General features: G+C 42.0%; 1 protein-coding gene across 3 annotated transcripts in view; it reads left to right on the top strand.

Moving 5' to 3' along the window:
* LOC138298515 (zinc finger protein 718-like) overlaps positions 1 to 25,803 on the top strand; it is a 99,552-nt gene that overhangs the window by 30,446 nt on the left and 43,303 nt on the right. For all 3 annotated transcript variants that reach the window (XM_069236883.1, XM_069236882.1, XM_069236881.1), the window contains 2 exons: positions 4,476 to 4,586; positions 23,760 to 23,834. In XM_069236883.1, coding sequence (XP_069092984.1) covers positions 4,476 to 4,586; positions 23,760 to 23,834 — 186 coding nt within the window. The remainder of the gene's footprint in view (positions 1 to 4,475; positions 4,587 to 23,759; positions 23,835 to 25,803) is intronic.

The raw sequence follows: 25,803 nt of genomic DNA, 5'->3' as shown, positions 1-25,803 counted from the left end.
AAAGGATATCTCTTCAACTGCGTTCTCCCATCGCAATCTAGCATTTAAAAGTTATTCTTTCAAAAATGACTTGTACATGTTTTAAACCCAACACCTTTGCTGATTATAAACTTGGTGTCAATTATTTATGCATGCCAAAAATGCAAGCTCTTGAAGTTATTTGCTGACGATACAGCTCTGCATGCTCATCCTAACCTTCTAAAGTCCTCCCAGGCTTTATGAGCAAAGAAGTGATCTTTTGTTATTGATTGTACTACTGGATATCAACTCCCCAGAATATTATTGCACAAGTATATGGAGGACAGAATTTAGAGGGACAAAATATCGAACAGTAAGTGTATGTAGGAAGGTACAGATTTATAATTCCACCTTCATACCTTGATGGTATATGTGCCACATAGGTATACAGTACCATGGAGTTAGGTATAGCAAATCTAGATTTAGGGCCTGAATTAGATGTTGGCGGTATTACTGCCAAAGTGCATTGGCAGCAGACTAGAAAAGACCGTCACGTCAGCGGTCTCCCACCCACTGTATTTAGATGTTAGCTGTTGGGAAACAAACCTCTGCAGCAGTAGTTTCCCATTGCTGGTTGATTGGACTCCATTGCCGTGAGGTGTACCGCCAACCTGATTTAGATGTTCCCAATGTACTGGCGGTGTGACGGTGGCTGTTTAGCGACAGAGGGGGGAGTGTCCCATTAGATATATGTGTTGATATGGGTGTGTTGCATACAATGTATGCGACTACCTATGTCAACACATATTCCAACCCAAAGAAAAAAAATAAAAACATACTTTCATGTAGGTTGACAGTAGGTCGGGTCACATTTGACGGAAAAGCATCACCCCTTCATGTCCCATGTATTGGTCTCCTTCGTGTTCGACAACAATGGGGTCGATGTCCTTAGTGCTCATGTGTCAGTAGCATTGGCAGGGTCCTCCAGTCGTGTTCCTGTGGAAAAGGTAATAGAAACCGAGGGAGAGGAAGGTTTTCAACTCCTTCCTCACCCAATCCTCCAGCTTTGGGTTTGAGGTTTTCCCACCACAGTTGGCCTGGCGGGAAGGCAGATCGGAATCTGCTCAGCAGGGACAGTGGGTGCAGTCCCACCACCAGCCACTGTTTCCCATTACTCCGTCTACACGGAATCCTAAGAATGGCAGAGTCAGTGGGATTGTGGCAGTCTTTCATCTATGGTCCTGCCAACATCTAAATAGGGCAAGTGGACCACCAATCCGGCGGGCGGGAAATCTGACGAAATAGCGACAGTGGAATGGTTACCGCCAACATCTAAATCAGATCCTTAGTTATCTGTTGACATTTTCTTTTCAATACTTTGTCCTCGATATTGTGTCTCATCGATATTCAGCAGATTGTTATAATTTTATACACCAATCCATAGTCAAATGCTCAAAGGACCTGCCACAGTTTGAATTTTTGTTATACCCTTTTTCTGTAAAGTGCACACTGGATTGCTTTGTCTTATAGACAAATGGTTTTACATTTATAGTGGCCACGGTTCAGGGGCTTAGGCTTCAGCATCCTGCATTACTGAATGTTCTGTGTATATATATATATATATATATATATATATATATGGGTGTGTGTGTGTGTGGAGCTTCACGATCATGTAGTTTGAACAAAGCAGCTTTCAAAGCTTTTTCCCCCCACACAAGAGCGAGCCATTGTCTAGTTGACACATAATGTATAATCATAATGGTCCTTGTTTAGAATGACGTGGAATTGGGTATAGTGTGCTGTAATCATATACCTGCACATTTCCAATTTTCTGCTGATCACTAGTAATACAGTAATACTGCATTACTGAGGTACATTAACACTGCATTACTTAAGGTAATTTTCTTGAGATTATCATCTGCAGAAGAAGAGCTTTAATTACTCACATAAGTGGAGAGAAAACGCGCAGTAACATTATTACAGCTGTTTATTCTTCATTTATAGTCTACAATTCTTAAATTCCATTTATAGTAAAACTATTACTGCATTGAGGCATCACCTCTGGATTTAGACAGCACTGTTAATGTAGAAGATCTGTGCCCATGAGGGTATTTATGAGTAGGACATGCCCCAGGTTGTCCAAGACAAGGCAGAAGTGGGCTTTTTCCGCGCCTCTGGCAGAAGCAGCCTTCAGTACGGTTGGTAACAGAGAGCAGCTGTTCTGGCAGGAGGGCAGCAGTGAAACAGAACTTCTAAGCTCAGCAAACCTCATGGTGGGTTAGAGGGCCTAAGGCAACACCCTGCCTGAAGCTGATCCCACAGCGACGGGCATCCAGTGTGTTAGTTCCTAGTGTTGTATCATGGCTGAGGCCATTGATGGCTAAAGCTAATAGTACCCGTAAGGGGTGAGGGATTAGAATCTCTGTGGTAATCCCCAGACCCAGATCCATTTTCTTCACATGCTTCTTTAATCCATTTAAGAGCTGCCCAGAGCTACTAGCCAGAGGGTGCTCTAAGGAGTTCGATCTAGCGCTCAGAGTAACCCAACAAGCGATTATCCCATAATCCTAGGGGAAACACACTGAAGGACTCATATACAGATTCTCTTGGTAAGACTGCTTTTGCTGTGTATGAAAGAAGAGGGTGTGAACAGCTGCTTTAATGTTTATTTAGAGTGACTAGGATAATGTTCGAAGGAACTGAGTAGGACTAGTGCCCTTGAATGAGTAACCTTCTGTCATGTGGAAAATACTGAGTTCCTCACAATAAATCTCATGCTACTTGTGGAAATTTAGGATGTGGTTATTGTATTTTGTCTGTTAAAGCAAACTGGCAGCACAAAGCGTAAGCAGGTTTATTCGCACCGGGAGATATGGAAAAGTGCAGAAACATGCCATACCTAGGATTTCATGCTTTAGCTTTAAAACTTTGAAAACTGGGAAAACATATACCAAAAGGGAACTATCCCTTTCAGTGTAAAGAGATAAACAAAACAAATTTCCATACCCTTCCAGTATATTAAAAGAAAACAAGTGGTAGAGAATGTGCAGTTTTTCACTTCTTGGTGAAGGGTCCACCGCAATGTGACTTTGAAACTCAAGGAAGATCGATGCATGATTAATTTGCTTGCATTTGTTTAGTGAAGTGCTAATAATTGTTAATTATTTCTGATATCTGAATCTGCCTGCCACCTTTCACCTCAAAACCAAAGATCATCATTGGGGCGTCCCTCAAGTCTCATCCCTCAGCCCCACACTGTTCAACACTTACATGACCCATCGTCAAGAACCCACGGACTAAACATCATATCCTACGCCGATGTCACCCTGATCATCCTCTTGCTTTTTAGAAGACCCCTCTACCACGATGGCCAACTTTCGCTGGTGCATGACAAGCGTCACTGACCGGATGAAAGACAGCTGCTTAAAACTAAACACAAACAAAACTGAAGTACTGATATTTGGGAACAACACCTACTTGTGGATCGACTTCTGGTGGCCATCCGAACTAGGATCCTCACCCACTCTGACAGACCATGCGCACAAGCTAGGCATCATCCTGGACAGCAAGCTCACCTTGAAAAGCCAGGTCAACACAGCCTCCTGTGCCTGCTTCCTCACTCTTCATGCTCCGTAAGATCTTCAAAGGGCTCCATGTCTACACCAGACGAACAGTCACTCAAGCCCTAGTCACCAGCTGGCTGACGCACTCTACGTATCTCCAGATGATACTGCCGACCATACAGAATTCAGTGGCCAGACTAGTCCTCGACCTCCCGTAGAAGGACCCACATCACTCCCCACCTCAACAAGTTCCACTGGCTCCCTATTCAGAAGCGATGTCAATTCAAGATGCATATCCACACCTACAAATCCCTACACAGCCAAAGACCAGCATATATCAACCACCGCCTGAACTTCCACTAACCTTCTAGCCACCTGAGCTCTGCCTCCCTCTCCGTCGCTCACACCCCCAGCATCCACCAAAGCAACAGTGGAGGATGCTCCTTCTCCTACCTCGCTACGAAGTCCAGGAACAAACTCCCCCTTCATCTCTGGTCCTCATTGTCTCTGCTGGAATTCAAGAAAGGACTCAAGACCTGGTTGCTCAATAGAACCATCCCAGCAGCAGGGTTCTCAGCACTGAATACCCTCTCGGGTGATTAGCTGCACTTTATAGGTCCAGATTGATTGAATACTTTCATTCGTAAATTATTTTAACATCAAAAACTTTTAAGGTGAAGCCTGAAAGATTTGGTTAGTTCATTGTGATGCTGTATTGAAAGATATTAATACTGTGCAACAATAGATCTAATATTTACACTTTATTTGATAGATATCAGTAGTTTGACTTCCGTATGTATCTGAACACTATATCAAGTGCCTGTATGTAGTGGGTGGGTGGAAGAGCCGTAAGGTGATAAATGCAAATGCTTCAAAAGTCATCTTAACTTGTACAGATGGAATGTGGAATGGAAACAGTCTGGAATTATACATAATGTTTATTTTACCATATAGGACACGAGAACCCCATACCAATTATAGAATCCAACATTAAAGAGGAGATGGAGACCTATCCCATGGCTTGTGTAAAGACAAAGAAGAAAGAAAATGTCCACTGTTCCTCAGGTGAGTAATGCTTTTTTAATGTGCTACCCAGTCAAGTTTCTCAGCTTTCATCAACCTCCCTTCCACACCTCATCTCGTTATCTCCTACAGTCCAGCAGTCACTTTAAAGTAATCTAGGGCCAGATGTACTTGCCAATCTTATGGTCAATGGTCACAAAAGCTCCAATTTGCAGCTTGAAACTGAGAAAATGTTTTTTTCAGATGTACTATTCTTATTTTAGGAGTCTGAAAAGTTTTGCTGACTCCTAAAATAGGACTGTAAAGAAAACCATTTCTGTATTTGGAAGGGGCGTGTTCTAGGCATCTCTTCCAAACACCAGCAGGATATGGTAGATCACTATATTGCTGAAAATGGCATTTGGAAAGAACAGTGGCTTAGCAGTCAGTTGCACAGAGCCATGTTTGCCTGCAAGGAGCAACAATAGTGTGCTGTAAGAGCTGCAGGGTTTTCCAACAAAGGGATCACAAATGAGGTGAGGACCCCAGGACAAAAAGGGACTGAAAGGAGGTGCTGCTGGGTAGCCAGAAGGGTTAGGCCGCCAGCTGTCACACGGTGTGGGATCAGACTAGTTCCCCATACTCAGTGGTGCTTCTGCCTAAAATCTAGCAGTCTTGTCACTACAACGGGAGTCTACGATGTACATTTCAATAATTTTGTTGTTCTACTGGAAGTTTATTTGTAAAAGTTAGAGAAACCTTGTGAATACTGTCACAGGAAGATAGGGAATTAGATTGTTGACTAATGGAGTTATTCGGGAATATCTTCTACTTAAAGTGTGAGACTCTCCTGTTCTGATGTTGTCAAGATCATATGAAAAAGAATAAAAGGATCTCATTAGGGTGATTTTCCTATATGTGGACTGTGATTGTGATTGTGCAAGTGTCAATTAGGCCTCATATTGTAAGTTGGTAGTACAATGAGTTGGGGGGGCAGTTTGTAGTTGAGGAATGTTGTTTTTTCAAATCATGTAAGGGTTGTTTGGTCTATCTTTTGCAAATAATGTTTTGGAATATGTTATATTTCGATAGAGACATCTAGTTGCAGATTCCTTACCTTAGAATTCTCCCCAGCCACCAGAATGGATCTTGACATTTTTTCAATAGTACCTCTGCATGTCAGAAGAGGGCGTCTTGTCGACTCCGTAGTGACGTCGTCCACCGGACAGGACGTCGACGGAGTCCATATAATTCCCCTCCCGATGCACTGACGTTAGTTTTTTCTTTTCCTTGCTTCCAACGCAGATCTAAAGCGGTTCCTTTGGCCGTTTCTTTGGGCCATCTCAATGTGTGTGCCCTTTTTTCTTATGTTCTCGAGGTTCAAACCTGGTGGGTTGTGTGGCAGGCAGATGTCGGCCACAAACCCTCATACTGTTTGTATGTGGTGCCTCAGGGAGCACCACGACTCAGAGGATTGCGGTTCCTGCTGTCTCCTTCTACTGAAGGTGTTGTGGGTGGTGGAGACCCTACATCATCATCCTTCTTGTTCAAGATCGTGAGAGCATTCGCAAGACCGATCCAGGAGCTGTTCCTGTGAGCATATGTCACCCTCAACATCGAAGAATACGACATCAAAACGCAAGCGGTTGAAGTTGCAGCACCCCCCCTACACTGTCTCGTAAGTTCTGTGTTTCCGACTCCTTACCCCAGCTTTCAATTGAGGAGTCGGCGCAGTAGTCCACCCCTTGCCTCTCTGCTTTCCCTGGAGCCAGGGCTACTGTGGTCCAGATGCGGGATCACTCTAATTCCCTTTGTGCCATCTTCGGGCCATACCTCCCTCTAGTGTGCTTTTGAGACCCACGAAGGTGGGTTCAGCATCAATTAGGCCCCTGGATCCATGCATGGATCTGTGCTGGCTCGGGGTTCCCACCCATTAAGCTAGAGGTCAAACAGCCGATTCTGATAAAGACATCAACGCTGCTGATCGATGCTGAGTTGATCACCCTCTCCAATGACGCCAGATGACGTCGGGTGCGTAAACAGTGGTGCCGTCGGGCTCGGCACCTTCCCTCCTCCTTAACAGTCCCTTGCTGGTTTTCCTATGGGGAACAGACTTTTGGAGGTGAAGGAGAGGGCCTGGAGTTTAGAAACCCTATGTACGAGACTGTCCAACCTCCTCTAGAGAGGGTACAGGGACTGAACTGGGTGAGTCTAGTGGGCTTTGAGTCCTTTTCCCCCACAGCCTTGCTACACAGGTGAGCTTCTCCTTCGCTTAGGTGCTGAATCGAGCAGCTGCAGTTCTAGATTTGCAGCTCCCCTCTGAGGAGGTGATTACTGACCCCTTAATAAAAGTACTTTACCAGGGCCAAACAGGAGTAGAGCCTGTGTCCCCTTATAGTGAAGCACTGTATGACCTGTTATTAGGGGGCTCAGATAAGCTCGCTACGGGGGCTCCTGTGGACCAGTCCATAGCGCATAGACACCAGCCTGCCCCTGGGGACTCGGCCTGTCTCTACTGGCACCCAACTCCAAGACGTTTTGTGGTGCAGGCCACTACGACCTCCTCTGACCCCAGCGTCCTCTCTAACGTTCCTCCGTACAAGGAGTCCAGATGGCTGGAAACTTGTGGAAGAAACATTTTCTCCTCAGGTAGTTCGGCCTTGCAGTCAGTAAACACAGCATGATTTCTGGGTAGGGCTTCCCATGCTTTGTGGGATTCGGTGGCTCACCTGCTGCCTTTGCTTCCGGAAGAGACCCAGAGCGAACTCGCCCAGACACTCCAGGATGGATGAGAGGCAGCTAAGTTTGAAATAAAATTTGGTATTGATAACACAGACTCAGTAGGTCGAACCATGGTTCATTTGGTAGCGCTTCCCCGTCATGCTTGGCTGCGCCACTCTGGCTTTTCAGAGGCTGTCCAAACATCCCTGGACGACATGCCTTTCGATGGCACCCGTCTGTTCGGCACACATGCCTTTTCTGCATTGGAACATTTTAGGGACAGTCAGGGCGAAAGATCTTAAATATGTCTATTCCTGTAACCCCTGCTCCCCATTATCTTTTTACATATGGACCCATACTGTAGGGGAGTCCTACACTTCCCGTTGAGTTTTGCTTCATCTGCACCATTCCACCTTCTTGTGGCACCTGATGCAGTATTCCTGCCTTGTGCAGGTATTACTACTCTTTATTAAGGCTGTTGATGACAGCTTTTCACTCCTGCTATCTAAGAGGTATTTTCTTTGTGACCCTACGTGGGTTTAACTCCTGATGAAACAGGTTTTTTTCTTTTTCTCTGAAGACAGGCTTTATTCCTAAGAGATAGTTGCCTGTATGGTGTGTTTCCTGCTCTGTGTAGAACATTTTCTGTGTGCCTTATAGGTATTAATAGGTACATTGTGGTACTTTTAGTATCCATTTAAGGAGCTTATAATAATGACTCCTTGGGCCAGTGGGGCAAGGGGTAATGCCATTCAGGATCCATGCGTCCTTGCAAAGTGAGCTGCTTTTGCTATACCTCAGCAGGATGGGCCTTTGCCGCTGATCTCTCCGCACCAGTGGAACACAAATTCAATTCCTTCTTGTGTTCTCCATTGAATGGGGTTTTCCTTCATTTTTGTATCCTACTGGTCTTCCTTGTTTGTGGCATCTTGCCTACATTCCTAGTCTGTACAGCACTCTTCTCTTGTGTCGCCGGTCTTGTCATTATACAGACTCTTCACCACAAGGAGTTGTGTGATGCTTGCTTGTCGCTTAGAGACAATGTCCTGTACCTTTGCTGCTACAGGCACCTCTTCTGCAAGAGTTCACGTAAGGGCCTCAAGATGTCTACATATTTCTTCTTAAGGTGCTATCATGTTGCCATCTTCTGTGTAGATGGCGATCTTCCATTATATGATGGATATCTGGTTGTTTACACAAAACTCACTAGGGGTCCAGTGGTTAGGATACAACGCTCTCACTGCTGTGGCCAAGATTCTATTCCCGATCAGGGAAGGATTCATGCTTTTGTTCCTGAACATTATGGTTCTTTCTTGGGACTAGTTCATAATTGGGATTGGTTACTCCCTTCGGACATGATCTCCCTGGTTGGTTCCTTTCATTCTGTTCTACAGGGTGTCATATTATTTCTAGTCCTCCGGGGGTAGTTGTAAAGCTTCTGCGTTATTGTTAGGGTTCCTCACTTCATAAGGGACTATGTCCCTCTTGCTGTATACCTCACTTCCTTCGAAAGATGCCCATATATATTAATATAATAAAATTGGTTGGTGTTCTTTGTCTTATACCTTCTGATCATTTTAATGCCTCCTGTTTCCTGTAGAGACATGATTTCCTATAATCCACAATTGTTGCCCTTCTATAGGATGCAACTCCTTTCGTTGATTCAGCTTTTACTACCTTATTTTTAGTTTTCGGACTTCCACTTTGTGGGGGTTTGTCCCCATGGGACTGTATATTTTACCTTTCATTCTGTACATTAGCCAGGTCCTCTTCTGTCTGATATCACTTACTGTTGGGTGTTGATGGTGAATACCTGTTTTAGGCCTTTTGGTGTTTCACCTTGAACTTCTTGCAGATTCAAGTTGTGTCCTTGTTTTTTCTCTACCAGCAAGGTTTTGTTTTCACACCTGCTGCCTTCTTTCACGCTTATGATATTAGTGACCTGATTGTGGGCTACTCAGACAGTTGGAATTGGTTTAAATGCTTCAGCAGCCTTGACTTTACTAGGGTGTATGATGTTGTTTGCACTTTCCATCCTCCCATCCGCTTATATTAGTTCTGACTTGCTCTGATTACTCGGCTCGGTCTATGGGTGAAATGTATATATATATGGGGAGGGTATGGATAATATAACGCTTAATTTAATGTAAGAACAGATATGATTGAATCTGATATGAAGGATTGATAGTTATTATGTTTAAATAATCAGTTTCCTTGTTGAGGTGATGTTGACATTTATTCTGTAAAGGCACCTAGCCGACATTTAATGATTAATAATTGTTGTAATATGTGATGAGCAGGAATGAAAGATCTGAAATGATTTATATTTTTCTATTCATATGAGATAACATCATAAGCAATATATGGTTTGATAATAGAGTAAGACAAGATCACTGATAATCCTATCCTCAAAAAATGAAAAATGATAAGAATATAAAAAGAAATACATATATAAAAATATGCAAGTAGGTATATGTATAACATTCTCATGATGAAAATTTAGCGATTGCAAAAAAGGAGGCAACATATTTAAAATGTAGAAAATAACATTTGTTATAAGTCTCATTTATATAGAAGTAATTATTGTAATGTAATTTGATTTTTTATTGGACATTCTTTCAACTTTAGGATTCTAATTTGAGTGATATTTTTCATTTTATTTTTTAAATTTCACTTTCATATATGCTTTTGTATAATTTCAAACTACCATAACCAGAATGCAATGGGGCGGTAACCATGACATCACACTATTTAAGGGTGGTATGAAAAAAACTAATTTACCGTGAACAAGACTCAAGTGGAGTTGAAACGCGTTGGTGGTTGCTATTCTTATCAATAAATCTGCCTAAAGAAACTTTGGAGTGCGGTAAATTACATTTTGGACACAAAATATCTTTCGAGGGTGATCTCCTTTGTTACCGGCACCGGCAGCTGAGTGCTTTAAGAAAATGACTCTGACCATTTGGATAAACTATAATTGTTTGAAGAAGTCACCCGATATGTAAGCTGCACATACAAGTTAATTCGAATATTTGTTGACAATGGCAAAGGAAATAATATTTGACAAAAGATTATGAAGTATAGCTGAAGTAAGAACTGTAGGAAACTGCTCGTAAATGTTGAAAAATGAATCAGACTTTCAAGTTGATAACGAACGTAAAACAACGAAGCTGAAAACAAGATCAGCATGGTCAAAGAAATGCAAGGCTGTGAGAGGATTTTATCAGCTCATTGCGAAAAAAAGAACAGTTTGGATTCTGTTCTTTTCTAAAAATATACACTCCCACTGTGATACTGCGTCGCTTTTGAAATGAAATTGTCAAGCTAAAAGATGCCTTCATTTAATTGAAAGTTGAAGGAAATTCAATGATATAATCACAGAAGGAAGCGGAGTTAAGCAACCACTTAGCCATAAATCAAACACAATCGGCTTGGTGAAAGAAACAGGAGGCTGTACGAGCATTATATTAGCTGGTTTTAAAGAAAAAAACGGTTCAGTTTTTCCAGCAAACATACACCATCAATTTAAAAACTGTGATATCACTTAAATGGAGTCATTATGTGAACAGATACTTTTATACAATTAAAAGCCGAGTGAATTCAAGGACACAGCAACAAAACGTTGTGAAATAAAGAAGTGTTTATATTTCCTTAAAAAAAGAAGCGATAATATTATTGGCAAGTTAGGAACAAGAAATGAAGCATGTCTTTGGAACATATATTCAAGGAGAAATTAAAAGGATGCAATTCTGGCAGTGAAAAATACCTACAATGAGAAGTGCTAAACAATAAAAATAAAGAGACACTGATTGGAGGATATAATACCTGTGATAGAGCGCCGTGAGTTGAGGGTCGGAGGATGCTACACAACGCAGGGGACTCTCCAGGTAAACAGAATCATTTCCTTTGTTTGCTACAGTTGCGATTATATTTGTGCTGTGAGCGCTCTCTTGAATAAGGTTAAGTAATTCATTTGCCAAAACAACAACAGTGAATGTAACAAATAAAAATCATATTGATGCAGCCTGAAATAATAGGCCAAAGTCCGGCATAAAAATAGGAATATAATTATTAGTAACTTTTTGAGTTTTTAGAAGTTGAAAGAATGGAAGCGAGAGCAGCAAAACGAGCTCAGAAAGCAGAGACTATTTTTGCAAATATACATCATAATGATCCAATAATGAGAAAGAATAATGGACAAAAGAATGTAGTGATGTACAAGAATTATTTTCCCAACTAGAGAAACTTTATGGAAAAGAGATCACAAAAAGCTGGGAAATCATCACATTACAAAAATATGTTGAAATGGGGAGAGTACCAAGGAGGCTTCGCATTTTCACGTTACCCAATCATCCTGATATTGAACCTGAATTATTACTTAAATGGGGAGAAAACAGTATGACTTGCTCTCGCAATATGATGCTAATTTTGATTAAATATGCAAAAATAGATGTAGAGACAATAAAAAATTCAGTAAAGAAAAATTTAAGAAAAGTTGTTAACATTACAGAGTACAGATTTAATCGCTAAACTAAGATCAAAAATGGAAGAAAGACTGGATAAACATATATTGGAAGTTGAGGCACGAAAACAACGGAAATTTCAGAGAGATGAGAATGATTATAAGAACGGCACAATCTTGACATTTGCAAAGAGGTTTGAAATGATCAAACAGAAATATACAACAGATTCAAAAGTAATTATTTCTATTGCAACAGAAATTGTAAGCGAGTCTGAATTTGAGTTCAGTGAAAGTGAAGATATTGGTGAATCAAGAATAAAGACAACATTATTAGAAGAAATCCAAAATATATATCAAGACCAACAAACATCAAAAGGCAGGGGCCGAGGACGCAGTCAAGGCAGAGGCCACCCAAGAACAAGATTCACACAATTAAATATAGAAAAACCCAGAGAGGGACAGGAAAGAAGAAGCTATCCATTATGCAACAGACAGAAGAAATAACTGTAAGTAATGATATTGAAAAAAATCTTGTGGTAAATCTGTCAGATTATGAACTCTCAAAAGAAGAGAATAAAGTGTTAAATAAAGATCTTTCTTTCTGTCCTGAGCATCATCTGGACAGAGTTGAAACACAAATTGAAACGTATAAATTCATAAGAAAGATTAAAGTAGCCAAACATTTTGCGAGACAACCTATTAAAAATAAGGAACCAATAAGAGCGCATTCGGACACTGAACTTTTGACTGAACAGATACAAGATGTGCAGGTATGATATGAATTGATGCACAATTTGGAGAACGAGGAAGTCACCACAATGGAAATCATGAATGAGTTGGGTATTTCAACTAATGAGCATACATATAGTCATTTCAAGCCCAAATCCAAATTCTGTCCTATTCTTAATCCAGGAAATAAAGTGGATTTGTTTTATGATGCTGTAATAACTGAATTGGAAATGATACAAAATCAGAAACATGATCATGGGGCCAAAAACATGACTCAATTGGAAAGAAAAGCTCTTAATCAACTAATGAGCAATGACAGAATCATTATAAAACCAGTTGATAAAGGGGGTAATATAGTCATTTTGAATTCAAGTGACTATGTTAAAGAAGCTATGTGACAGTTGAATGGTATACAAAATTATCAAAAATTGGATATGAATCATACTTTAGAAATATTGAGTCAGGTTAACATGCAGTTAAGGTGATGGTATCAAGAATTATTGATTAATTCAGAAGAATTGAAATTTCTAAGTCAAGATTTTCCAATTACACCAACAATATATTTTTTTTACCTAAAATTCATAAAACTCTTAAGAATCCCCCAGGAAGACCAATTATGTCGGTTTGTGGTTCAGTCTTTGATAACATCTCTAGATATGTGGACTAATATTTGGGCCTATGGTAGCCTCATTAAGTTCATACATAAAAGACACAAGAGACTTTTTAAAGGCAATACTAGATATATCGTGGCAACCTGATTTTTTCTTGATAACCATAGATGTGGTGTCATTGTATACGTCAATTTGTCATGAAATTGGTCTCTATGCCTTAGAATATTTTTGAAACAGAGAAATATAAAAGAAGCCAATCATTCATTGATGCTGATAGAGATGGTGAAAATGTGTCTCGAAAACAATGTCTTCCTATTTAATCGTCAAGTATACAAGCAAAAACAAGGTACAGCTATGGGAATCTCATTATCTCCAAGTTATGCAAACCTTACTATGGGATGGTGGGAACGAGAAATAGCATGGCAAGATCAATATCTGGAATATGTGAATAGGATTGTCTTGTGGCTTCGGTATATTGATGATCTTTTCATAATATGGAATGGATCTAAGGAAGACTTTACATCATATTTTAAATTACTAACTGATAACATTGATGGTCTTCAATTTACCTTTGACATCAGCTCAACACAAATACATTTTCTAGATATTAAAGTATATGTGGAACATAATCAATTGCATACACCGTTATATAGGAAAGAAAATCTACGAATAGCATATTACTTGGGTACAAGCTTTCACCCTAAACCACTATTAAGACGCATTCCATTTGGGGAATTTCTGAGAACTAGACAAAATTGTTCTAATGATGCAGAAATGGATACACAATTCAGCAATGTTAAACAACAATTCCTCAAGAGAGGATACCCTAAAGGGAATGTAGAATTGGGAGCATTAAAAGCCAAAAAGAGAAGTCGTCAGCAAACTTTGTTTGATATTAAAGTCAAGATCCCTGAAAAACAAGAAGAAAATGAGGGACCGTGACTAATATTAACATACAGTAAAGAAAGTAAGACAATTGAAAACATTTTCAAAAGATATTGGAAGATTTTAAGGAGTGATCAAGACTTGAAACAAATAATTGGAACAAGACCACAAATAACTTATAGGAGATCAAAATCTTTAAAAGACATGTTGGTCAGAAGTCACTATGTAGAACATCCTAAAACAAACTGGTTAAACAAAAGTGTAACTGGGTTCTATAAATGTAACAAGTGCAAAGCATGTCAAATTGCGAAAAACATTAAATCTTTTGTGGATTACAAAGGAAATGAAGTACAGATTGTACAAAGATTGACTTGCAATAGCCAATTTGTGGTATATTTGATCCAATGTGAATGTGGACTTCAATATGTGGGTAGCACAATCTGCCCACTGAAGAAGAGAATACTGGAACATACTACCGCAATTCAGCATCAGGATCAAAGTTATGCAGTGGCTAGACATCATAATAAATGCCACACCACAGATTGGAAAAGTATATAATTTTTTGGTTTAGCACAAGTAAATACTAATGAACGTGGAGGAAATAGAAAATTACTGTCGAAACAACTTGAAAGCAAGTATATCTTTCGACTCCGTACAAAAATCCCATTTGGGTTAAACGTGGATGAAGAACTTTTTGTACATTTATAATGAACCAAATATACCAACAATGAATAGTTGAGGGGATTAGTACAATATTGAACTGAATGATTATCACAAATTATTGGATCATTTTTGAGCAATTGCTAAGTTTTCTATCAATTGAAAAATAATCATTATGGAATAAAATTATTGTTCGAATGGGGAGGATATGGATAATATAACACTTAATTTAATGTAAGAACAGATATGATTGAATATGATATGAAGGACTGATAGTTATTATGTTTAAATAATCAGTTTCATTGTTGAGGTGATGTTGAAATTTATTCTGTAAAAGCACTTAGCCGACATTTAATGATTACTAATTGTTGTAATATGTGATAAGCAGCAATGAAAGATCTGAAATGATTTATATTTTTCTATTTACATGAGATAACATCATAAGCAATATATGGTTTGATAATAGACAAGATCGGTGATAATCCTATCCTCCAAAAATGAAAAATGCTAAGAATATAAAAAGAAATACATATATATAAATATGCAAGTAGGTATATGTATAACATTCTCATAATGAAAATTTAGCGATTGCAAAAATAGAGGCAACATTTAAAATGTAGAAAATAACATTGGTTATAAGTCTCATTTATATAGAAGTAATTATTGTAATGTAATTAGATTTTTTATTGGACATTATTTAAACTTTAGGATTCTAATTTGAGTGATATTTTTCATTTTATTTTTTAAATTTCACTTTCATATATGCTTTTGTATAATGTCAAACTACCATAACCAGAATGCAATGGGGTGGTAACAATGACATCACACTATTTAAGGGTGGGATGAAAAAACTCATTTACTGTGAGCAAGACTCAAGTGGAGTTGAAACGAGTTGGTGGTTGCTATTCTTATCAATAAATCTGCCTAAAGAAACTTTGGAGTGCGGTAAATTACTTTTTGGACACAAAATATCTTTCAAGGGTGATCTCCTTTGTTACTGGCACCGGCAGCGGAGTGAGCCTTTAAGAAAATGACTCTGACCATTTGGATAATATATATATATATATATATATATATATATATATACACACACACACACTTTTCCCATTGCATAAGCAATTATTCTTATTATTCTATTCCTCCCATGTGCGTTATATGTTATAGATGATTCCAGAGGTGTTATTATCTCTGGCAGCTTTTTCTTAAGACAAGGGTTTCTACACCAATAGTTGCTGTTGTCTTAAACAAATTTCTTTTTTTGGTTCCCCCTTTTTCTCTGTGCTTTTACAGAGCAGATTTGGCTAAACTAATTACTTTCTACGGCAAAGAGCTATAGCTCAGTGGCATTGCCTTTTGACTCTGGTGTAGGAGGCCCCCCAAGCACCGGCCGAGCATGGATCAGATCCCACCATGGGAGCAAGTAGTTTTTATGTTCATATTTTCTGGTGTCTTCAGACACATTTTCGTTGTCCCACTGCCATGGGTAACACTATTCCATGCTTTTTAGTGTAGTGTATGTTCTTACTTACCTTGATTCCTAAGAGCATCCAGTCTCTTTTTTCTTGTTCTAGACCTGCTTATTCTAGGCAGGTACTTTCAGTAGGATCAGTTCGCAGACCCTCCTCCGGGAATGGTATTGCTTGGGTATCTATTCTAAGGTAAGGAAACTGTGGCTGTTTGGAAGGGACACCCTGAACACGTCCCTTTCAAATAGCGATTTCTATACCCAACCTGCAATTCTGGAAAATAGCAGTTTGGGTGTTTGTGCATCAGCATTTTTGCTGCCACAAATGGACCATTTTTGAAATCGTCGTTTGTGATGGCAAAAATTATTTGTACATTGACCCTAATTCTCTTGATTTTGAGGAATGATGGTCCCTGCTTTCAGGAAAGTTTGTGGGGGTAGGTTGTATAAAATTACTTTGAGGGTGCTACTGGAGATAAGATGGCATGGAATAGTGTTTTAAATTGATATAAAGTTTTTAATTTGTAAGATGCAGTCTACTGTGAATTCAGTCTCTTCCAAGCAGGAGAGACATCTGACTTTACATGCTTTTGCAACTCATGTCTTTTAGTTGTTTTTATTTGAAAATAAAATGGTGCATGTTTGTGGAAGCAAGGTATTCTTCAGCTTGGTTTTAAAAACCTCAAACTCGATATCACTGTATCCAGGCAAATGATGATGGTATATTTTCAAAGAGCACAAAGTAAGGAGGAAACCTAGGGGCTCATTTTATCTTCCTGTTATGTCTGTGCCGGTCACTATATGCACATAAACATCAGGCATATGACTTTGAAACCTGGAATTTTTTCACTGGAAAGAAATGAAAGTGATTGATGTAAATCAACTTTCCGGTATGCAACTTCTGAGACGTTATGGTGTTTTTAGTGTGTATTCTCACACAAGATAAGATAGGGTGAGCTCTTGTGTTGGCACTATTACATTTGAACCTCCTGTAAACCTTTGAAAATATTATTTGTAACTGAATTGGTATTTTTTTAAATGTGATTAAAGAATGTAGTTATCATTTTGGTTTGGTTAATACAGACTCTTATTTAGCAATAAATGCTTTTATTTAGCAATAATTGACATGTTTGGTATGCTGTCAAAATAATAGTGACTATTTATGGCGAGGGAACATCTACGCAATCATTGATAATGTTAAATGTTATATTGGGGCGGGCCTGGCAAGATGGCCGACGGGACGTGCTCCGAGTGAGCTCTGCTGTCCCGGCCGATCCTTCAAGTGATCCTGTTGTGCTTGGGGGATTTGGAGCCCCCCCGTTGGCACGGTTTGGTGCCTTGAGGGCAGCGGCTCCTGTTTGGTGGCATTTCGGGGCTCCCCTCCCCCAGATTCTGTACTTGTGGTTGGCCCGTGCTGGGCCACGAGGATCACGGCTGGATGGTGCGCAGGAAGGCCTACACTGTGCCCCACCCTCTGCGGACTTTTTGCCCCACTCCTGGGGAAGACGGCTGTTCTGCGGGCCCCCCCCCAGATGTTGATAGGTGGGGCCTGCATTTGTATCTGTCCTTTTGGGCGGACGCCGTTTTTCCGCATCTCACGGGCGGTGGCCTGTCGTGCGCGGGCCTCGCACGGAGCCGGGGAGGTTCCTGCGGCTTGGGGCCTTGATCCTGCTGGGGCCCGGATTGGCGCTGGATGGGCGCAATTTGGAGGTGCTGAGGGGGTGATTGCCTGGCAGTTTTGAAGCATGGCCTGGATGATCTCTGGTGGATTGGACTGCAGCTCTGGTAAGGAGGGCTGGGATGCCCTGCTGGTGAGCTGCCTGGAGGGGTGCATTCTCGGCTCTGTCTGTGGAACCCATTGGAGTGTAGGGTGAGGCCTTCTGAGCCCCTGTACCTGGCTATATGGTTATTTGCTCTGGGCCCTTGGGGACCTGAATCCTGTGCTGCCCTGTTTGGGAGTGTAGCCCTGGACTATATACTGTTGCCATCCTTGGAATAAGCTACTGTGGAACTGCATTTACTGTTATTGACTGGTTGGTGAGATGGGGAGGCATCGGCAGTCCACTACCTCACAAGGGAAAACTATGGAGCAATATACTACGCCTGCCCCGGGGTCGCAGTGCCAGACTCGTATGGGGTGCCCTGAGGGGGTTCGGGAAGCGCCCGCCCCAGCAGAGGAGCCCTCTCGCGCTGAGCTACTGGCTGCAATACAGGGCTCCTGTGTGGTCCTCAAGGGTAAGATTGAGGCTGTGGCTGTGAAGGTAAACCTTCTTCGGACGGACCTTTGTAAGGTTTCTGATAAGGTCAAGGTGGCGGAGGGGTCTATTGCGGACCTACAGACGGAGGTAACCACTCTACACAAGCGGATGGCACAGGTCACTTCCATGGTCGGGATGTTGGAGGCTAGGCTTGAGGACTCTGAGGGCAGATCCCGTAGGAACAACGTGCGCCTCCTGGGGTTTCCAGAGTGGGCGGAGGGTTCCTCGAAGGAGGGCTTTGTAGAACGATGGATCACGGATGTGCTGAAGCCTGAGGGTCTGTCTAGGGTGTTTGTGGTCTCCCCTTCTAGACCTGGAGTGCCTCCAAGGGCCATCATTGCGCACCCCTTGAATTATAAAGATAGGGACAGTATCCTGCAGGCTGCCCGAGAGACTGATAGGGCTGTCTTCGAAAATAGCAAGATCTCTATCTATCCGGACTACACAAACAAAGTCCAGACCTCCACAAAAGGATTTCTGGAGGTGAAGGCGAAGCTGCATGCCATGAATATCAGATATATGTTGCTATACCTGGCGTGGCTGAAGGTGCTTTCTGGGGGCAAGTCACACTTCTTTGAACATCCTGGGGAGGTCTGGAGATAGTTGGAGATATGGGACAAGGCAGGCACGGGACGCTTTGTGAGGCCCACCAGGGTGGCTGCTCGTGCTTCTGGTGTGGATGATACGGACTGGAGGAAGCATGGGGAGAGCCAGACTCAGATCTCTGCACAGGGAACTGCCAGTTCCAATGGCAGAGTTGAAATTCAACAGGACGGTACCATGGCTGTTGTGGTGCCTGAGATAACTAATGAGAGTACTGAGCCATCGTACGCACAAATGGAATCGGTTTCTGTTGATACTTGATACTGTTTGCTCCTTGTTAGTGCTGTCTAAATGGGAGCCCTGGGTGGTTTGGGCTTGTGTCTGAGGGGCGCGCTCTGGGCGGTCTGGGGTCTCGGGCACTGTGAGGTGCATGGATGTCAGGGGGCATTGCATGGAGCTGATTAATAAGATGGGGGGGAATGTTCTTGTCCTTGCCTATAACTGATAAGATTCCTGGGCACATTGACTTCTGTTAACGGGATGGGGGTGTTCACTTCCACTGCTGTAGTAGGGAGTGGGTTGTTGGGGATTAGGCTGTTGTCCTGGCAGCATACATACACATGGATCTACAGTATGTTTTGAGGTTGCTGTTTTACAGTTTATCCGGGGTGGGTTCTGGGGGTTGGGGTTTGTTAGTGCATTTGTGCGTGTGGTTGTGGGTTGTATCAGCAGTGCGTGGATGAGTGTGGGACATGGTGTGTGGGCTTACACTGCTTTCTCCACTCTGGAGGGAGAAGGGGGGAGGAGAAGTACAAGGGATGGGGTTTTTCCACCATTTACATGGGGAGACAGCTTAACACACTGACATGGAATGTCAGGGGATTGAAAACATATACTATGCGTTACAGGGTGCACTCTTTCCTAAGGCGGCATAAGATTCATATAGCCGGTCTCCAGGAGATGCATTTGACGGAGGAGTAGTTGCAGAAATTGGCTAAGAAGTGTCGGGGGCAGGTATTCTCCTCGTCCTACTCCTCCTATGCCAGGGGTGTGATGGTCTGGATTGCGCCGGGTGTCCCATTTGTGCATACCTACAGTCAAGCGGATGTAGATGGGAGATATATACTTGCAGGGCACGCTCGACGGGTTGCCTCTCACTGTTCTCAATACCTATGCGCCTAATGTGGATGACGAGTGTTCTTTGATAATATTCCTGAGGTCCTGGGGGTGGGTGTTGGAGACCCCCTAATATGGGCAAGAGATTATAATTGTATTTTTGATGGGGAAAGGGATCGCTATCCGTCTAAATTGGGTACCAAGCCTTTGATGATGAGGTCTCTCACGGAGGTCATGCACAATTTGGGGCTCTGGGATGGATGGAGGGAACTACATCCGGTGAGCAGGGATTACACTTGTCACTCTAAGATGCATAATACATATAGTCGTCTGGACCGTTTCCTTTTGGGTGGTCTCACTCGTTCACAGGTGGGTGACGTCAGGCATCTGGGGAGGTTTTTATCTGATCATGCACCAGTGTTGCTGCAAATGCAGTGGGGATCTGATATGGAGGTGAGACGCAGTTGGCGCATGCCTACGAATTTTCTGATGGATGCGTGCTGTTGTGAGAAAATAGCTGTGGCCCTTGAAGATTATATGGATCACAATTGGGGGTTGGAATGGGAGGCCCTGAAGGCTGTGTTGAGAGGGGTCTGTATAGGCACGGTCTGTGGTGTACGCAAGCAGATGGAGCAGGATGCTTTCCAGTTCTGAGGAGGAGCTGGAGGAAATGCAACATTATCTAGAATTAACTGGGGAGGTAGACCCAGAGCAGCTCAGATTGTATAAGAAGGTTAGTAGCTGCTGGGAGACAGTAGATAAGGTCACACTCAGATCATATAGACAGTGCCTTCATAGGGAGGGTGATAAGTCTGGTAAATTACTAGCGTGGATCCTTAAGCGGGAGGTTGAATCTCCTCCCATTTGGCGCATCAGGGACGCTATGGTGTGCAGGGCACTAATCGGAGGGAGGTCCTGCGCTGGAGTACCAGTATCGGAGTCTGATTTAGAAGGGTTTCTGCACCAGATGTGTTTGCCGCGGCTGGACTCGGAACATATGGAGAGTCTAGATGCCAAGATAACGGTGGAGGAAGTGACGGCGGCTGTGGAGGTGCTCTCGAAGGCTAAATCTCCGGGTGGGGATGGATTCCCAATTGAGCTGTACCAAACGTTTTCCTCTCAGCTGAGAGAGAAGTTGTTGGAGGTGTTTGAGGAGGCTCGGGTGCTGGGTATACTCCCGGAAGCCATGCGTCAGGGCGTCATCTGTCTAATGCTTAAGCCTGGCGGGGACCCTTGTGACCCTTCTTCCTATCGCCCGCTTACCATGCTGAATAGCGATATAAAGTTTCTATGTAAAATACTGGCTACTCGGCTACGTGGAGTGATTCAGGGATTGGTGCACGAAGATCAATGTGGTTTCATACCTGGATGTAGCATGACTCATAATTTACGTCATTTAACACATATCCTGCATGAAACTACAGGTGTTGGGGAAAACTTAGCACTGGTGTCGTTGGACCTAGAGAAGGCGTTTGACACGGTTGAGTGGGGCTACTTACTGGCGGTGCTGCGAGGAATGGGATTTGGCCCTCATTTCTGCTCTTGGGTTCGTTTGCTGTATACTGCACCTACTGCGTGTGTCCGGGTGGGCGGGGAGCTCTCTGACTCCTGTATAATTGGGAGGGGTACCAGGCAGGGGTGCCCTCTCTCTCCGCTTCTTTTTACCTTGGGGGTGGAGCCACTGGCGGTTTGGCTTTGTGGGGAACTGGCGCCTTGAGGCGTGCAGGTGGGACAGGTCACTCACATTGTCTCTCTGTATGCTGATGATGCGTTGTTATATCTACGGGAGCTGGGAGTTTTGGTGCCTCTGTTGTTGCGATTACTGGACTAATTCGGGGTTATGTCTGGGCTTCGGGTAAACAGGAGAACGTCGCTTCTGTTTCCCTTGGGGTCCTTAAGTGGTGCTCCGTTGGAGGATTTGCCGGGGGTGGGGCTCAGGTGGGAGATCGAAAGTTTTAGATACCAGGGCATCTGGGTCACTCATATGGTGGAGACGCATTTGAAGCACAATGTTGAGCAGGTTGTGACCGGTCTGGAATGTTCGGTTATGAGGAGAGCGGCGGTGGCCAAGATGGTGTTTTTGCCGAGGTGCCTCTCTTGTGCAGAACTCTGTATTTCCGTTAGCGGCTCCACCTTTCAAACGGCTGGATAGTTTGTTGATCTCATTGGTCTGGGCTGGGCGTCGTAGTAAAGTGGCTTTGTCCACACTGCAGAGGGAGATGGTGGAAGGAGGGTTGGCTATTCCGAATATCAGACACTATTATTATGCAGCACACCTGCAACATGCTGCAAAGTGGATGTCTCTGTCTGATAACTGGGAGAAACTACTTTTATCGGGTATAATGGGAGGAGAGGAATTGGTGCATGCCTTGATGATGAGAGATCATTCGGAGGCTACTGTCCCTTACCTGGTTAAAACCACTGCATGGATCTGGGAGCAGGCAGTCAAGAAAGTGATTCACCGTGCTCCATTTGACAGGGAGTTGAAGGTCTGAGATTTAGCTCCTTTAAGGAATATGGACACTGTAATCTCAATGGATCCTTGGAGAGCAGGAGGTTGCTTATTAGAGGGTGATTTATATCCCAATGGGGAGTTTATCTCCTTTCAGGAGGTGCAAGATACGTTTGGACTGAGCCCTGGGCAGTTTCTGCAGTACGCTAAGATGGAGAGAGTGGCAACAAGAGATTTGGTCTGGATTTCCGATGGCTCCTCCTGCATCACAGGTGTTGAACGAATTGATAAACTGGGGGAAGGAATCTCACTTGATTACCCATTTTTATAAAGTGCTCTGGGGGAACAGCCAGGTTTGGAGTGTGTGGCACGCAGGGCATGGGTTCAAGAACTGGAGGACCCTTTGGAGGACGCGGAATGGGATATGGCACTATCATTGGTGTGCACGGTCTCCTGTAATAACAGATTTAAGCTCTTACATTTTAACTTTGTTCACCGTGTGTATCTCACGCCTGCCCGTCTTAATAAGATTGACCTGACAAAGGTGGTTGGGTGTCCTAGATGTGGGGAGATAGGTGCGACCTTTCTCCACATGGCTTGGTCCTGTAGGGAGGTGCAACACTAATGGCGGAAGGTGGTCTGGATAACAGATAGGGTCACTGGATTGGGGCTCGAGGCGACACCACTGACCTGTCTTTTAGGTGTGATGTATAGATCAAAAGGCAAGCGTATCCCACATAGACTCACACAGCTTGCATTGGTATTGGCTAGACGTAGAGTGGCTATAGGCTGGATGAGTGTTCGGTGTCCTACTATTCCTTTCTGGACCCGAGATGTACTGGAGTGGGGAGCTGCTGAAGAGCAGAATATGAGAATGACACGTAGGGAGAAGGGTGCCCTAAGAGATATAATGGCTTGGGGGACATTACTGGAACACTTCTTGGGATCGGAGAAGTCCAGTTCTGATCGCAGCACTGAAGATGAGGGCTGATGCTTGGGTTGTTGTGTGGTTCGGTAGATGTGACAACCAACTGTGGTATAATTATGTTGTTGTGTCTATGGTATTATGAGGAATTAGTTACTCAGCGAATTCTTGGCAAGGGAGGTTGGGGGGTATCCAATGTTGTACTACTTGGCTTTGCTCAGTTTGCTGTATATTTCACGCCTCTTCTTTGACTCTGGGGTGGGGTACATACTATGATGTCTCGCACTGTTATGCACTGCACTGTCTTTTGCTTCACCTGTTGTTCTTTCAAACAAAATTTAATAAAACAGAGTTTAAAAATAATGTTATATTTGCATTTAAAAATAAAAGATTTTGTCTTACTCATTAGGACTTTCACTTGTAGCAGCTGAGTCAGAAACAGGTTTTATGGATAAAGGAAAAAGTAGCATCATTCTTGATTCAGGTACACTACTAATGTTCTATTGTTTTTAACATCAGTGAACAGTTTTCAGTACAGATAACACCATTTGCCATTTATGTATTAATTAATTATGCTAATTAAGTTTTTATAATGCAGACCAGGCTATAGGAAGGTTATGATAATGATGTATATTGAATCTTATTTGTAAAGAATACCAGACCGTTAAAACCATATGCAGAAAAATGGTAAAATTGATGTAAGATATAGATTGTTGTCTGTAGAATATATTTTCAGAGTATTGTTTATATGTAGTAGTCATAGACGTATTGTACTAGAATACTGTGGACTAAATATTGTCTGACAAAATTACTGTGTCCTTGTTGTTTAAACCAAATATTGCACCACTGGACTTAATAATAGAAATTCTATTTCACGTAGGACTTTATTTTTGTAAACATTAATTAGCACTTAGTATTTATGTCAGACAACATTTTTGTCAACAGTAGTCTTACATGCAACCAGTCATACACTTTAATAGTGTTACACAAAGTGAGGAAGGTTTCACATGTTGTTGAGATGTAATGATAGCCAATAAAAAAGCTTTCCACATTTATATATATTTTAGCTAGAGTATTAAATGTAGTTGTTAAATAGTTCGAAGTGTATTTTTTCAATTGCCAATTTGAACATCAGACAGTTGTAATCATGAAATAGAATCATTAGCCTCTGAGAAATCCTTCTTAACTACCATTACCTTCTAGTCCCGTTTGATTGATCATTTTGACTGGACAGAGATAGTGCTCCTTCTAAAGATTTGTGACTACAAGGAGTTTTTTAAGTTGTCACAAGGAGCAGATGGCTACTTTATAAGTGACGGAGACTGAGTTTAAGAACCTGTCACAAAGTGCACTGATTGAGTGAACTAAATGTGTGGGCATGACTTCATCCTGTGGATCCAGAGGGGTGTAGGAGCTCTCTCCCAATAAATTTATGAAAAAAAACAAGTCCTCGCCATCAATTCTACACTTACACACACATTGGATAAAAATCCCTCTAAAAGGGGCCAGAAGAAATATTCCAAGACTGTTTTGAGGATTCAACCTCCCCAGGATCTGTCAAAAGCTGTCTCCTTCACTATATGTGTTGCAGGCTATTAAAAACTATTCTGGGTATTCAGTTTCACGCAACCTACTATTTATTTTTAACAATGACTTTAGCATGTTTTCTTCATTTTTACATCTCATAGTCTTTCATTTTCCAACTTGCCCCTTACAAGTAGGTTCTTTAACAAATACTTATGGCTTAGAATCTACTTGCATGGGACATGATGGTAAAAGGAAACTTATGCAAATCTAATAATCAAGCCAGACATTAGTAGTCTTATGTAGCAGTACCACCATTTAAATTACAGTGTCCTTACTGTACCACAAGGGAGATGGGTTATAACAGTGTCACATTGTGAGGTCTCAGACAGCAGTTTTAATGATACTGTAAAAGCTTCTTAGATATGGATGGTGGAATGCCTTTAGATAAGTCAAGAAATTACAGACATACTGTATTATGATAGCAAAGAACTGAGCTCAGCTATACACTTCTGCCATTATGCATGAACTATCATTCATATATCATCTAGGAATATAGTTTACAAATGCGAGGATTTTGCTCCAGACAGGTCAAGTTCTGAAAATGTTACTATCAAATACAGAATTTTCATTTTAAATAAATAGATTTAGTTGTCCAAGCAAAATAGTGTCCCTCTCATAACGAAGACACTAGTTTTGAATCAAAATGTTTATTGCCAGCTCATGTCTTCTAATTTCCAACAACCACTGTAACATAAGGCCAGATTCTAACTTCTGTTATGCCCATTTATCATCAAGTACCAGGAGTATGGTGGGAATATGCCGGTAGTCAGAATTATATTATGAATGCCCAATTTTGTTGATGGATGATGCAATTAAGCAAGGACACTCGTTATACCATGAATAGCCATAAATAAGTTAAGTGTTGG

This window comes from Pleurodeles waltl, chromosome 1_2, assembly GCF_031143425.1.
Source record: "Pleurodeles waltl isolate 20211129_DDA chromosome 1_2, aPleWal1.hap1.20221129, whole genome shotgun sequence".
Taxonomy (NCBI): Eukaryota; Metazoa; Chordata; class Amphibia; order Caudata; family Salamandridae; genus Pleurodeles; species Pleurodeles waltl.
Note: the sequence above shows the minus strand (reverse complement) of the source record. Positions and strands in the feature narration are given on the sequence as shown.